Source organism: Epithele typhae, assembly GCF_022376455.1.
Source record: "Epithele typhae strain CBS 203.58 chromosome Unknown BXZ73scaffold_73, whole genome shotgun sequence".
NCBI lineage: Eukaryota > Fungi > Basidiomycota > Agaricomycetes > Polyporales > Epitheliaceae > Epithele > Epithele typhae.
In genome coordinates, this window is record NW_025954264.1 from 9,659 (window position 1) to 21,716 (window position 12,058).

A 12,058-nucleotide genomic window follows, 5' to 3' on the forward strand; every position below is an offset into this window, starting at 1 on the left:
TCCCCGTGATCGCGCGGGATCGTCCGAGCGCAAGTTTCGTGATGTCCACCTCCCTCATGTGTGGACTCCCTCTGCCTGTCCTAATGGCCCATTGAATGTGCGAAAGAACGCGAGCCATGACATGTATTGCCGCCCTTATTTCCGGTGTCAATTGTCCCCTTGTTGGAGTTCGGCACTGGAGGTGTAACCCTCCTGCTTGCTTAGGTAATCATGTAGGTATCGTGCTCGCCATAGCCTGTGCTGTATGCTGCATGTTTGCTTCTATAAACCATCATCTATTGTGTATCTGCCTTTCCAGTGGCCAGAGGAGCCCAAGTGTGACACCTTCACCTCCAACCTATCCCGATTGTGTCCTATAATACAGTGACGGTCAAAAGTAATGCACACCCTGGCTCTGGCGTCTAGTGCGCTTCATGGCGGGCTCGAATCTCGTCCGTTTGAGACGATTTCTGTATGTACGGGTAGATATTCTGAATGCGAACCTGTGGGTACTTGTTTGAGAAGATTCGGACTAGTATTGAGCGAGATAGGAGGCAAACTCTGTGAGCCACCCTGTCACAGCTGTCACAACTGTGGGCAGGGGGCGACAATGCATGTCTGTAGAAGCAGAACAGCAGAGAGTTGAGAGCTGCGATTTATTTGAGGCTTATTAGGAGTCTGAATGATGCTCTGTGTATGAATTTCAGGCTGCAGAAACTTCTGGTTGGGTCATGTTTGAGCAAACATGGTTTTGAGCTGCCTCAACTCAAATCCGACCATTTGTTCGCACAGGCTCGGTCTGACTGCTACTGCAACAGTATGGAATATTTTTAACATGCTCATAGACGTGATTGATGCAAAAAACCAGAGGAGAAAAGGTGCAGATGTGGTTGTAGAAGGTGCACTGTGGTATTGATCAATGTCACACACATCACAAATCGATGTCTAGAACAGGACAAAGGACCCTGTGAGGCACGAAACTGCTGTGAGAACTCCCCATAAAGAAAGGCTTTCAGATAAGGCACGCAAGGTTGGCCGCTATGGCTTCGTTGCATGGGTACATACTCAGGAAGTTGTCTGATGTGACATGATCATATTCAATGATTGCCCTGCCTCCATTGTTTTGCCTTCCTGGCTGTCTGTATGCTGGAATTTTAGCTTGAGCACATTTCAGAGACTTATAAAGTTGATACAGACAAATACCAAGCACGAATTGCGAAAAACACGGCGAACCTGGGACGGGGGATACTTGGTGAAGCCGCACATGTCACATCAGGCAACTTCCTGAGTATGTACCCATGCAACGAAGCCATAGCGGCCAACCTTGCGTGCCTTATCTGAAAGCCTTTCTTTATGGGGAGTTCTCACAGCAGTTTCGTGCCTCACAGGGTCCTTTGTCCTGTTCTAGACATCGATTTGTGATGTGTGTGACATTGATCAATACCACAGTGCACCTTCTACAACCACATCTGCACCTTTTCTCCTCTGGTTTTTTGCATCAATCACGTCTATGAGCATGTTAAAAATATTCCATACTGTTGCAGTAGCAGTCAGACCGAGCCTGTGCGAACAAATGGTCGGATTTGAGTTGAGGCAGCTCAAAACCATGTTTGCTCAAACATGACCCAACCAGAAGTTTCTGCAGCCTGAAATTCATACACAGAGCATCATTCAGACTCCTAATAAGCCTCAAATAAATCGCAGCTCTCAACTCTCTGCTGTTCTGCTTCTACAGACATGCATTGTCGCCCCCTGCCCACAGTTGTGACAGCTGTGACAGGGTGGCTCACAGAGTTTGCCTCCTATCTCGCTCAATACTAGTCCGAATCTTCTCAAACAAGTACCCACAGGTTCGCATTCAGAATATCTACCCGTACATACAGAAATCGTCTCAAACGGACGAGATTCGAGCCCGCCATGAAGCGCACTAGACGCCAGAGCCAGGGTGTGCATTACTTTTGACCGTCACTGTATGACCCTGAATCTCACAGAATATTCATTACAGTGTAGCTAGCTGCCGTTCGCCATCCTGAACCCACCTCACGTAGTACGCTTTTTGTACACAGTTCAAGATCACGGCAGAGTGGCAGAGGGCAGCTAACAGAGAGAGCCTAGAGGATTGGGGAGGCAACATGGGAGAGTTATCAAGCATATCTAACTTATCTAAGCAATAATCAGGTGGCTTGAGTAGCAGTGGGAGGGAGGGGAGCAGACGAGTCAAGGACATAGTGAAAATAACATGTAAAGACTGAGAACAGAGGGAGAGGAAGGGAGCAAGCAGTGAGCAATGAGAAGTGAGCACCGGGGTGGCTCCGACAGCGTGACGGGCAAAGCGCCCATCAGGATACCCATCCGCCCGCGGCCCGGAGACCTCCGAGCCCACGACGGGATGGGCTCGAGGGGCGTCTATCGCGAGCCCACAGCCCATCGTGCTGTGGGATCATTTTGGCGGGGAACCCAGCCCATCCCACGGACAGCCGACCAGGCCCTCAGTCATCGACGCTACGGCGTGGGCTCGTCCGCGGCCGGGATCCCTGCCGTGCCGGTCCGATGCCAGCAGAGCCACGCCTTCTTTCCTGCACACACCTCATTCTTCGTCCATGGAAAACGCTTGACACTGTGATCAACCTGGATGGCCCCGACTATGACGAGCGCATCGCGGATGGAGAAGCGCCGCCCCGATGGGTCTCGGATCATCCTGAACTTAAGAACGATGACATGGTCTTCCGGTTTCACAGACGAAAGGTAAGTCTGTGGTCAGCTCTTCGCAGTATACCTTGCTAATAACACCTCCATTTCAGCATCGAGTCTTTCTCTTCGAACACATACATTCAGGGTGCTGTTATTATGTCAAGCTCCCCCGAGACAGCATTGTATCTCGGGAAGCAGATATCTACGAATACTTACAACAAGATCCCGCCTCCTCCAACTACATCCTGCCATGCGTCAAGCTCGTTGGTGAGAAGCCCTTCCTCGTTACTCCAGAGGCCGGCAACTGGGAGTATTGGTCGTATCGAAAGCGACCGTTGAGCCATTATTTGACGGCCCTTTCCCGCATAATCAAGGTACACTACGTTGTGTCATAACTCCCCTGACAGCCGAGCTGATTGCGTAGATTATTGCGTATTTGCACAGCCGTCATGTCGTTCATCTGGTTAGTCTGCGACAAACGCGCACATCAACAACAGTACTTGCTCACACTGATGTCAGGATCTCTCGGATTCCAATATGGTGTGGGCCCCCGAGACGAACACCTTCTTCGGGAAGGAAGTCAAGGCAGAATATCCGTACCCGATAGACTTCGAGTTCTCGCAGCGGTTGGAGTTGGGTCCGGGCGTCCAGCCTGCCATCGAACTTCCGCCCTCGGCCATTAAGAAACCGAGGGGAATCACACATCTCGACCCTTACTCATGGGATGTTTACTGCCTAGGATGGCTCCTCCAATGGACGATTTCAGTACGTACTGCCAGGATGGTGCTTCGATTTGGGTTGTCGTTGACAGAAGTCCCAGTCGAGATACCTTCACCATACTCCACCCTGGTTGTTAAGACGCTACGTGCAATGGATCATCGGCGAAGAGCGCGGGTGCGCAGGCGTTTGTCGTTGTCGCCCGACCGCGAGACAAGCGCACCAAGTGCTGACGCTCATGCGTATATGCGTTGGAGTTTACGAATCCGTCGGTTCATTCTGGACCTCCTTCGGCGGAGTATGGGGTCGGCTGTTCTATCGACGGTGGTGGTCGCTGAATGCCAAGGTGTAGTCACCCGTGGCTATGATACCCTGTGCTCATCGCGGGCTTGATTTCGTACCTGCTTCACTTTGTCATAAGTATTGATGGTTCGAAACGCCATGTGAAACGTAGAAATAGATTCCAGCCGTCGACGTCATGACGAAAAGATGTGAAAGTATATGCCAATTGTACATTCGTCCGGGAGTTGTACCATACAGCGCCTTTCCACGAGTCCCGCCAGCTCTCCTCATTATCACTGCGGGCTGGTAACCAGAATCCGCTATTAGAGTAGAGAGGATGGAAGGTCTTCGGGGAACCGGGGACGAGACACGGGTATGCCGCCGTCCCGATGTCTGGGCTCTGGTGAGGGTGCGAGGGCGAGTGCGAGTGTCCCGGGGAGGGTGGCCGAAGTGGATGCTGCTTAGAACACCAAGCATTTGGACGAGCTCATAGAGCTCTTGCAAGCCCTGCATGCGGCCGTCTCCCGCGCGCGCGGCGGACGTGACCACGAAAAGGAAGACCTGGTGTCGGGGGAGCTGAATGGAAGAGATGTGTTTCCTGGCGTCCATAATCGTCGGCGACGAGGTCACATTAATATATGTACTTATGTACTTCAAGGTGCTGGCAGGGCCAGTATGTTCCAATATGGCGAGAGAGAGAAGACGTTCCAACCACAGCCGGGGAACGCCTGAGCAACACCTAATCATCAGACCTGTACTCATCCAGCCCCTCTACTACCAAGCTCTCGGCCAGGAGCCACGTCATGGCATCTGTGTCCATGGGAATAACGCCATTGCAGTCGTCGTACTTGATCCAGAACTCGGTCGGACGGCCCGAGGTCTGAGTGAACGACTGCAGCTTCCAGACGCCACCGGCAGTTTCGTCATGACATTCGAACCGCATGTCGATCAAAGGCGACGGCCGCTTGACGAGATCCTTGACCTCTTTGGATGTGAGCGGAGACGGTGGGTGCATGGCGACCGGCTGAGGGGGAGAACTCGACGGTGGAGTACAGCTGAGCATGCGTTGTGGGCTGGGCGGGGTCTGTGGAGGAAGGTGTGGCGCGGCACGTTCGTCTGGTGGCGGGGGCCAGTCGCCGGACAGGATCCGTTCGCGGTTTGCTCGAACCCATTCAGTCGAGCTGCGATGTGTCAACAGTACGCAGTACCTCGTCAGGCAGGAGACACTTACATTCTATGCCCTCGCGTCGTTATCTTGGCGACTACTCCATCGAAACGACAGTAGGGAATGACGAGCTTGAACTCAAGAAAAACCATGATCGCGGACATGGCGATGTGCCAGCGGAGCACACGGCTGGACGTGCGTCAACGACGAACATACGGAATCAACGAGTTTGATAGTGAAATGTACACACTCTGCAGTGGTCATGGCCGCTCCTTTGGCCGTCAGCCTCGCGATATCGGCGTCGACGAGGGCAAGGTACCTGTCCGGGTCTCCGTCTGGCCCCCCCACGAGCTGGACTGGGCCCAAGTCGGGTTCAGCTCGGGTTGCGTAGAGCTCGTCCCTCGCCTGCTGTCTCCCGATAGGATCCTTTTTGTTGATGTAGAAGTTCGCGCAGGTTCGGGGAAGGGAAAACGAAGCTTAATTAGCGCTGTATGCGCGCGCGCTGTAAATAGTACATGACAATAACAAAGACCTAAGAGTATCGTAAGGCGTGATAGACTGAACTAAGAGATAAGGAACTACAAAGGTATCATCCGAACGCATAGCGTAATCTAATCTAATCGTAGCCGGCGCTTCCGCGCGTATCTTCAACACTCCCCCTCAACTCGGCGTCTGAGAGGATCCCGAGTTGCCGCCGCAGCATGTGGAAGCGGTCGCGTGGAAGCGGCTTCGTGAACATGTCCGCGACATTGTCCTCCGTAGGTACGTGCTTCAGTTTGATAGTACCGGCTTCTACGCATTCGCGAATAAAGTGATGCCGGATGTCGATATGCTTGGTACGCGCGTGATGCACGTTGTTCTTGGAGAGCGCGATGGCTGAGAGATTGTCCGCATTGAGGTCCGTCGCGTCCTCCTGCTTCAGATACAGCGCCGCGAGAAGTGCGCGCATCCAGATCGTGTGTCGCGCGCAGTACGACACCGCCATGTACTCCGCCTCCGTCGACGATAGCGCTACTACCGCTTGCTTCTTCGAGCTCCACGCGACAAGTCCACCGGCGATCAGAAACGCGTATCCGGAGATTGATCGCCGGTCCACCGGATTAGCGCCCCAGTCCGCGTCAGTGTACCCTTCGAGGCGCAAGTGCTGGTACGCCACTTTCGTTACCAGCTCCCCCTGCGCGTGGTAAGTGATACCGTAGTCGAGTGTCCCCTTGATGTAGCGGAAGACGTGCTTGAGGGCCGTCCAATGCACTGGGCCGGGGCGCGAGCAGAATTGGGACAGCGCCTGTACGGCGTACGCGAGATCCGGTCGCGTGCCGAGTGCCGCGTACATCAAGGTACCGATCGCTGATTGGTACTCATGGACTTGTGCGGGGGTCACCTCCTCATCCTCGCTCGTCTTCAGGAGCTTGACGTTCGGGTCCATCGGCGTCTTCACCGGTGTACACTCTGACATGTGGTGTGCTTCAAGCGCGCGACGTAGGTAGTTCGTCTGTCGCAGCGTGAGGTCGTCAGGTGATCCGATAGGGCGCGAGATTTCAAGTCCAAGGAGTAGACGCGGCTCGCCTAGATCCGTGATCTCGTAGTGACGCTCGAGACCTTCTTTGATCGCGTCCATCTCCGCCTCGTTCGGAGCCACAGCCACCATGTCGTCCACGTGCAGTCCGATGCCGTGCTCGCCGCCGGGCCGGACATAGACGCACTGATCCGGTTCAGTGCGAATAAACTTCATGTCCTGTACGAGTGCCCCGTCGATGTGTATGTTCCAGACATTGGCGGCTTGCTTGAGTCCGTAGAGTAGCTTCTTCAAGCTGAGCACGTTCGTGGTCCCGTCCTCAAAGTCCGGGGGCTGGCACATGTAGATCTCCTCCTGGAGGTCGGCATTGAGGTAAGCGCCGACGACGTCGAATTGCCGAATGATGAGTCGCTTGTGCACTGCGATCGCGATCAAGGCCCGAAGTGCATCCATTCGCACGACTGGCGCGTATGTGTCGAAGAAGTCCAGCCCGAAGATTTGGCTGTACCCGAGCGCGACCAGCCGTGCCTTGAATCGAAGGATGATGCCCTCCGCGTTGACCTTCAGGCGATAGACCCAGCGGCATCCTATTGTCCTCCGCCCTTCCGGTAGCTGCACCATCTCGAAGACCCCAAGTCTGATGAGTTGCGCGAGCTCGCTCTCCATCGCGCGCCTCCATTCTGGCCACTCCGGTTGTGCGCGCGCCTCCTTCAAGTTGCGCGGCTCGATGACGTTCCCCGCTCCCCCTTCAACGCCGAAGAGTGAGAGTAAGCACGTGATGAGTGCTTCGTCGGTGATGGGGACGCGTTCGCCGTTGTGCGCAAGTGCCTTGTAGTCTAGGCGTGGCTTGCCTGCCAATCGCGACGCGCGACGCGGGACCTCCGGTACGGGCGCGGGCGCGAGCGTGGGCGCGAGCGCAGGTGCGGGCGCAGGCGCGGTCGCGGGCGCAGGCGCAGGCGCGGGCGCGAGTTCAGGCGCGGGCGCGATCGCGAGTTCGGGTGCGGGTGTCCGGTCCGCGTCTCCTCGGGGTTCTCCCCCTTCTTCTTCGTCCTGACGCTCGCCAGACTCCACATCCTCCCCCTCGAGCGGCTGGGCGAAGTACTCCATGTACTCCCATACGTCCTCGTCCTCGTCCGCGGGCGGAGTGGGCTTCCGTACGCGAAAGACCAAGTTGCGTGACTTTCCGATCCGCCGCGCGTGCCTGTCCCAGTATAGCCAGGCTTTGCTCCCCGGAGCCATCCCAACGAAGCGCATCGGTTCCGATTTCGGATCAAGCTTTGATCGCTTCGTTGCTGACGTGAGCACCCAGCACTCGGCACCCCAGGCGTGGAGTTCGGAGACGTCGGGCTTCCGCTTGTGCCACACTTGGTAGGGTGTTTTGTCCTTGAGTGCGCGAGTCGGGAGGATGTTCTTCAGGAAGATGGCATGTGCGAAGGCTTGTGGCCATAGGAACTTGGGTAGATCGGCAGCGATGCGCATGGCGCGCGACCGCTCCAAGGTGGTCCGGAAGACGCGCTCGGCAATCCCGTTCTGGCCAGAAGACTCGGGTGCGGTAGTCTCGATCGTGATGCCGTGTTCCTTGAGGTAAGCGCCGAACTCTCCCCCGAGGAACTCCTTCGCGTTGTCGAAGCGGACGCGTTTGATGGTGACGCCGTGGAGAGTTTGCAGGCGCATGCGGTATTCGTGGAAATGTGATTTGATTTCAGACTTCTCCTTCCCGAAAGCCGCTTCCGACATACGCGAGTGCACGTCGGTGAACACCCATGCGTAGCGCTCGTGTCCTATCCCCTCCGTCCGGGCCGGTCCCCACGTGTCCAGCACGATCAACTCCCCGATCACTCCCACCTCCGTCTCCGACGCCGCCGGATATGGTGCCACCGTCTGCTTCCCCTGTACGCACGCTTCGCACTGCTCCTGCGCGGGCGTCCCCTTGTCCACCACCAGTCCGTCCACCAGTTCCTTCCGCATCATCGTGTCCACGACCTTCAAGCCCGGGTGCCCTAGTATGGCGTGCCATTCGTCGTAAGTTCGTTTGCGGATAGGTCTGGAAACAGCGCCCGGGTACGATACCTCCGGAATCTCCGGCGCTCCGTCCATTTCGTAAAGGTAGCCGCCCCCGCGGCGTCCAGAGGCGTAAGCGCGCCCCTTCCGGTTGAGGAATTTGATCTCCCCGCCGGCTAGTTGAACCGTGTGTCCGGCCGCTTCGACGCGACCGATCGAGATGAGATTGTGCGGAATGCCGGGTGCGTGGATGACGTCAAGCAGGTCGACGGTGGTAGTCTTCCCGTCGTGCTTGTAAGTGAAACGTATGGTTCCGCGACCGAGGATGGGGGTGGTTCCGGCGCCTTGGAGGTACTTGCCAGTGACGGGTGAGTAGGTGGTGAAGAGGCGCCGTTCGCGTGCGACGTGCGATGTGGTGCCGGTGTCCGCGATCCATGCGCCGGCGCTCATAGCGGTAAGCGCGACCTCGTTGATCGTGGCGCCCGTCTCGATGAGAGCGTAGGCGTATCCTTCATCGTCCGAACTCTCCTCCGCCTTCCCTTTCTTCTCCTTCGCCGTCAACGCCTTCTCATCCTTTCCCGTCTCCCTTTCTTTCCCTTTGCCACCGCCCCACGGACGATGGTTCGGGCAATCCCTCTGCACCCCGACCTTCCCACACTTCCAGCAGTGCGGCGGCCCGCCGCTCCGCTTCCCGCCGGTCCCACCTTGCTTCGCCAGGAACGCGGCCTCGGTTGCGTGAGTGCGCGCTCCGTGATCGCGTATTGATCCGATGATGGTGTCCGGGTCTTGGAGCGCGCTCTCTTGAATCGAGCTCGTGAAGCCGCGCCAAGACTCCGGGAGTGCGCAGAGAAGCAGAAGTGAGAACTCATCGTTTGAGATCGTCCGGTTCATGTCCGCTAACTCCGACCGCCACACACCCATCCTCTGCACCCACTCGTCCACGTCCTCCCCATCAGAGTATTGTGAGTTCATCATCTTCCTCTTGATCTCGATGATGCGTCCCACGCCGCGTACTTGATAGTTCTTCTCCAATTTCATCCAGGCGTCGTGGCTCGTATCCGCGTCCGATACAAGCGCCGCGGCCGCCGTCCCGAGCTTGAGTTGCATACCGACAAGCGCCGCGAGGTCTTTGTCTTCCCAGGCTTCGACGTCGGCTCTGTTGCTCCTGTCGTCGGCTAGCTTCGGGCGCGTCTCGTGACCGAGGACGATGTCCGAGATCTTCGCGAGTTTGAGAAGCCCTGAGAATTGCCGACGCCACCGGGGATAGTCGCTCGATCCCGAGAGTGGCTCAATCTTCGCCCGGAGCAACGAGTTGATCTTGTCGGTGTTGGAAGTCATAGTGAGTGGAGATGTCAAGCTAAGGTGTGTACAAGAGGCTGAGTGGATACTGCTTTAGAACGAAGCAGGGCTCATAACCTGTAGAAGTTCGCGCAGGTTCGGGGAAGGGAAAACGAAGCTTAATTAGCGCTGTATGCGCGCGCGCTGTAAATAGTACATGACAATAACAAAGACCTAAGAGTATCGTAAGGCGTGATAGACTGAACTAAGAGATAAGGAACTACAAAGGTATCATCCGAACGCATAGCGTAATCTAATCTAATCGTAGCCGGCGCTTCCGCGCGTATCTTCAACAGTTGACTAGGCCGTCCTCGTTGTAAATCTTGGAGTACGACGCATATTTCTGCGAGAGAGCTTCACACTCCTCCTCGGAGGGAGGGAACGCAGCAGGAGTCTGATCGTAGACCATGTCAAGAATGATCGTCAGTGGCCCAGGCCCAGGCCCAACGCGGAACGCGGGGGTGTGCGCCGATGGGCGTCTGCGCAGGGGTCCTCCTCCTCCTCCGAACGTCATGCTCCAGGTCCAGAAGGTCTCCTTCGCCAGTCCACCAGTACCCTGGCCGGTCGCCAGCAGAAGCAGCGCGGGCTCGTTACACCCCCGGAGCCTTACAATTCCATTGCCATCGGTGGCGGTGAGCAGCGTTTGTTTTTGGGCTCATTGGACGCAACCAACGCGAACGCCGTGCAGCTTGGTTTCCGGGTGCGTCATTTGTATCTGCATGGCCTGCCTTGTTCAACATCTCCGTAGACGGCCTGCATTGCGAAGCGCGGCGCCTTCAGTAGAACGTGCCTCAACGCGGGCTGCATTCCCTCAAAAGTGATACTCAACGGTTCGCGCATGTGCCACCGGGCCCAGCACACATGAAGCGGTTCGGAATTACAGTGAGTGTCGTTTGGCGCGGCTTTTGCATATCCCCCTCCCAATGATTCGCCATGATATCCTGTCAAGTTCCCGAGGTCGACCTCTTTCTTTCTTTCATGCTCATGCGAGCGGTCACTGGCTTAGTGAAGGGTACCAAGACCCTTTCCAAGCAAAACAAGGTCGACTACATCAAGGGTGCCGGCTCGTTCGTCTCCACCACGAAGATCGCCGCCACGCTCAACGAGGGGGCGAGGGCAAGAACATCATCATTGCCACTAATTCCAAGGTCGCACCTTCCCCCGGCAGCGTCATCACCATCGACGAGAAGCAGATTGTCTCTTTTGCTGGCGTGCTCTCCTCAAGGACGTCCCCAGGAAGACAGTCGTCATTGGCGGTGGTATCATTGGTCTGGGGAGCGTCTGGGTGCGCAGATCACTGGTGTCGAGTTCCTTGGTGGTATCAACGGTGCGGGTATCGACGAGGAGATTGCGTACGTCTCTCTTACTCTGACCCTTTTACTCGTGCTCACTTCTAGCACAAGGTCCCAAGTTCATGTCGAACAGATTCTGTCCGCTGAGAAGCGCGAAGGGTAGCAGGGAGGAAGAGGTACGTCGCCAATATTCTGTCTTGCGTGTTCGCAGTGCACATCCTCCCCTCCTTCGCAGCGGACGTCGTCCTTGTCTCCGTCGGTCGCCGCCCGTACACCGAAGGACCTAATCTCGACGCCCACGGTGTCGAAGTCGACAGGAAGGGTCGCGTCGTGATCGATGGCCAGCTCAGCACCTCCGTCGAGAGCATCCGCTGCATTGGTGACGTCACCTTTGGGCCCATGCTCGTGCGCGAGGTCGGGGAGGGCATCGCCGCCGTCGAGCACATCCCCAAGGGCCACGGGCACGCCAATTACGACGCGGTCGTGTGGGTGGGCAAGACCGAGAAGGAGCTCAAGGCGGACGGTGTCAAGTACTACAAGGTCGGCAAGTTCCCTTCGCCGGGAACCCGCGTGTGAAGACGAACCGAAAGCATCGTCAAGTTCATCACCAAGGCGGGGACGGGCTGGATTCTGGATGTTCGTGTCATTGGCCCCAACGCGGGCGAGATGATTGTGGAGGGCGTGCTCACGCCCCAGTACGGTGCGAATGCGGACGACGTCGCGCGGACGACGCACGCTCACGTGAGTCTAGATATTCTCCTGTTTTCTTGCGGTACGGTGCGGGACGGGAAGAGGCTGACTGCTGATATGTTGTCCTGCAGCCCATGTCCTCGGCGGCCTTCATGAGACGGCGATGGCGGCATACGACAGGCGCCCACTTCTGATCGGGGTTGTCCTTCGTTGGTGTTAGGATCGCGAATCCACGCTATTCAAATACTATTCACCAGACGTGTCTGCACGCTCAAGCAGCGTCTCGCCTGTCTCAGTTCCTTGCTCGAAGTACTCTACCCTTCCAGTCCCTCGTCTGGAGTTTGCTATGAGGGATGGGTCGCGAGAAAATCTTGTTGTACCCCGCGG

The 12,058-nt window shown here is 56.5% G+C and overlaps 3 protein-coding genes across 3 annotated transcripts; 2 read left to right on the forward strand and 1 right to left on the reverse strand.

Annotated features, from left to right (window-relative positions):
* Window positions 1–2,529: 2,529 nt before the first annotated feature.
* BXZ73DRAFT_105869 (uncharacterized protein) lies at window positions 2,530–3,739 on the forward strand (the record flags this gene model as incomplete). Its single annotated transcript, XM_048016416.1, has 5 exons — window positions 2,530–2,724; window positions 2,781–3,044; window positions 3,095–3,133; window positions 3,190–3,435; window positions 3,491–3,739. The coding sequence occupies 5 exons, from the start codon at window positions 2,530–2,532 to the stop codon at window positions 3,737–3,739; spliced, it is 993 nt and encodes a 330-aa protein (XP_047873202.1).
* A 669-nt stretch (window positions 3,740–4,408) lies between these two features.
* BXZ73DRAFT_105870 (uncharacterized protein) lies at window positions 4,409–4,998 on the reverse strand (the record flags this gene model as incomplete). Its single annotated transcript, XM_048016417.1, has 2 exons — window positions 4,409–4,850; window positions 4,901–4,998. The coding sequence occupies 2 exons, from the start codon at window positions 4,996–4,998 to the stop codon at window positions 4,409–4,411; spliced, it is 540 nt and encodes a 179-aa protein (XP_047873203.1).
* A 5,098-nt stretch (window positions 4,999–10,096) lies between these two features.
* BXZ73DRAFT_81112 (dihydrolipoyl dehydrogenase) lies at window positions 10,097–11,865 on the forward strand (the record flags this gene model as incomplete). The annotated part of the gene is made up of 7 exons (XM_048023433.1): window positions 10,097–10,321; window positions 10,378–10,389; window positions 10,438–10,519; window positions 10,639–11,016; window positions 11,193–11,521; window positions 11,582–11,722; window positions 11,803–11,865. 7 exons carry the CDS (start codon window positions 10,097–10,099, stop codon window positions 11,863–11,865), a joined length of 1,230 nt encoding a protein of 409 aa, XP_047873204.1.
* Window positions 11,866–12,058: the final 193 nt, after the last annotated feature.